Raw genomic sequence first — 2362 nt, 5'->3', positions numbered from 1 at the left:
TGACATAGATTCTAACACACGTCATAACTCGAGACCGTATCTGCAATTTAGTTTATTAGTAACATCTCATTTCCATATCTCAGACGTCTACAAGTGAAATATTTCTTTTTCAATTAATACGTTTTGCTTATTCGTTGGTGTACGAGGGTAGTCGTCGTTGACAAAAATCTTTGTACAGCAGCAAACACTCAACCCTCCTTATAACCCCCGATCACCCCCTCTTGCACGCATTACTGTATCTAAGTTTTGACTCTCATTAACACTAGTGTTTGGCATAATTGGAACCAACGAGGCGCCAATATTTAACCCGAAGCATTAAGGATATAGGGTCCACACACAAACTAAGCGATAATAGGTCCTTATGAGCTTAATTGACACAATCGAGTGCTGAACGGTTGTATACTTGCATTGTATGTGTTTACCGCGCACGTGTAGGGTTTACATTTCTTACTAGCGGTAGAGCGTATTATTGGTGTCCGTGGCGCAGGAAGGCGTCGGGAAAAGTGGTGGCGAAGGGTGGTGAGGGAAAGGCCATAAAACAAAAACAACACACGCCCAGACAAAAACAACAAATAAAACGCACACACGACACACGCGACACACAGTCACACGCGCACGCGACGGCACGCACACACACACACAACACACCACATCACGCGACGCGCGCGCACACACAACACACACACACACACACCACACACACACACGACGCACACATACATCACAGCACCACACACACACACACACACAGCCGAGAGAAGATATTCACACTCCAGCCGTGAGCTCAATTCATCCAAAGCTGTTCTCCTCATCGCAGCTATTCAATAAGCTCTTTCATGCAGACGACAGACTCCAGCTATAATAACGCACGCGACAGCAGACGCCGTCCTCACGAAGAAACCCTAGCGTATGCTACACATATGAAATCCAATCCTCCCCCACGAGTCGATATCTCCCCCACTCCCACCCCGACGAACATGCATGCGTTCTCCGATGTCTCGAGCGTATCCAGACGTTCACTGTATCTCTAAGAGGCTGTAATAAAAATTACTGCTGACTGGGCGCATTTCGACTGAACGTTGTGAAGGAGAGATGTGCGCATGCGCGTGCTGGTTGCGTTTATTTCGTGGATAACAAAAATTTCATTCGGGAAGTGATTTTCGTTGCGGAGGGGGGAAATGCGTTGTTGGTTGTTCGGGTAATTTTTTTACATTGATTTATAATGACTGCGATTTACTTCGAAATGGCCGTTCGTAATTGCAATGTCAAAGTTAGTTTTGCAGCAAGCACGCACACACACACACGCACGCGCGCGCGCACACACACACACACACACACACTACACATGTGACGCATGCACGCTGGTGCGACGCAGGCGTGATGCAGGCGTGACGCAGGCGTGACTCAGGCGTGACGCTCACCGATGTCTATCTTCATGACGGCTAGCGTCACGTTCATGACGTCGAGCAGGTCGTCGGTCGTCAGCGTCGTCGCCACTGCGTCGCGCGCGTGCTGCGTCAGCCGCTCTGCGTCGGCGACGCTGATCGCCCTGACGCTCGTCCCGCCGACGTTGTTCTCGCGATACGTGAACGTCACGTGTTCGTGTCGGCTGGACACGGCGTTCAGTAACACGCGGATGCTTCCGGCGACGCCACTCAGCAGCGCCCCCTTGTGGAGCCGACGCACGTTCTCGCGCACAGGCTCAACGGCGATGACGTCATGCCGCATGGCGGCGCCGAGCAGCGAGTAGTAGCCGACGTTGGCGCCCAAGTCGACGACGACGGCATCCGGGTAGAACCGCAGCGCCTCCTGGAAGGCCGCTGTGACGTCGGGCTCCCAAACGCCGTCGCTAAGCAGCATCGCCGACACGAACTTGTCGCGACGCGCCTCGTACGTGCAGATGTTTACAGATGGCGCTGTGCGCGTCGCGAAGCACGGCATGGCGACGTCGTCGTCGGCGGCGGCGGCGACTGCAGCGGACAGGTTGTAAGCGTTGATCGTGTCCTGTAGTTCCATGTGGAGTAGACGTCGCAGCAATCCGTACGTCGGCGCGCGTCGCCGCGGGCTGCCGACGACACCGCCGCCGCCATTGTCATCGTCATCGTCGGCGAGGTTGAGCAGGAGCGAGAAGAGGAACGTCGTCACGAAGACTGAAAGAAAAAAGAGCATCCGTCGATTTTTATGAAAAAATTAATTAAGTTATTGTAGGTCTTGTTTTCCGATTCTTTTAATTCGTTATTATATTTTGGGTGAATGGTACATATTATGTAATTTCATTTAAATGTGAATAAATCTCTCTCTCTCTCTCTCTCTCTCTCTCTCTCGCATGCTCTCTCTGTCTCTCCCTCCCTCTCTCTCCTTC

General features: G+C 52.0%; 1 protein-coding gene across 1 annotated transcript in view; it reads right to left on the bottom strand.

Annotated features, from left to right (window-relative positions):
• The window catches only part of LOC106818773, a 4831-nt gene extending 2815 nt beyond the window's left edge, over positions 1-2016 (bottom strand). Inside the window, exon 1 of the mRNA XM_014823449.1 lies at positions 1422-2016. Coding sequence (XP_014678935.1) covers positions 1422-2016 — 595 coding nt within the window. The remainder of the gene's footprint in view (positions 1-1421) is intronic.
• Between the last annotated feature and the right edge of the window lie 346 nt (positions 2017-2362).

This window comes from Priapulus caudatus, unplaced genomic scaffold, assembly GCF_000485595.1.
Source record: "Priapulus caudatus unplaced genomic scaffold, Priapulus_caudatus-5.0.1 Scaffold2511, whole genome shotgun sequence".
NCBI classification, from domain to species: domain Eukaryota; kingdom Metazoa; phylum Priapulida; class Priapulimorpha; order Priapulimorphida; family Priapulidae; genus Priapulus; species Priapulus caudatus.
The sequence above is the reverse complement of the archived record's forward strand: the minus strand, read 5'-3'. Positions and strand labels throughout refer to the sequence as shown.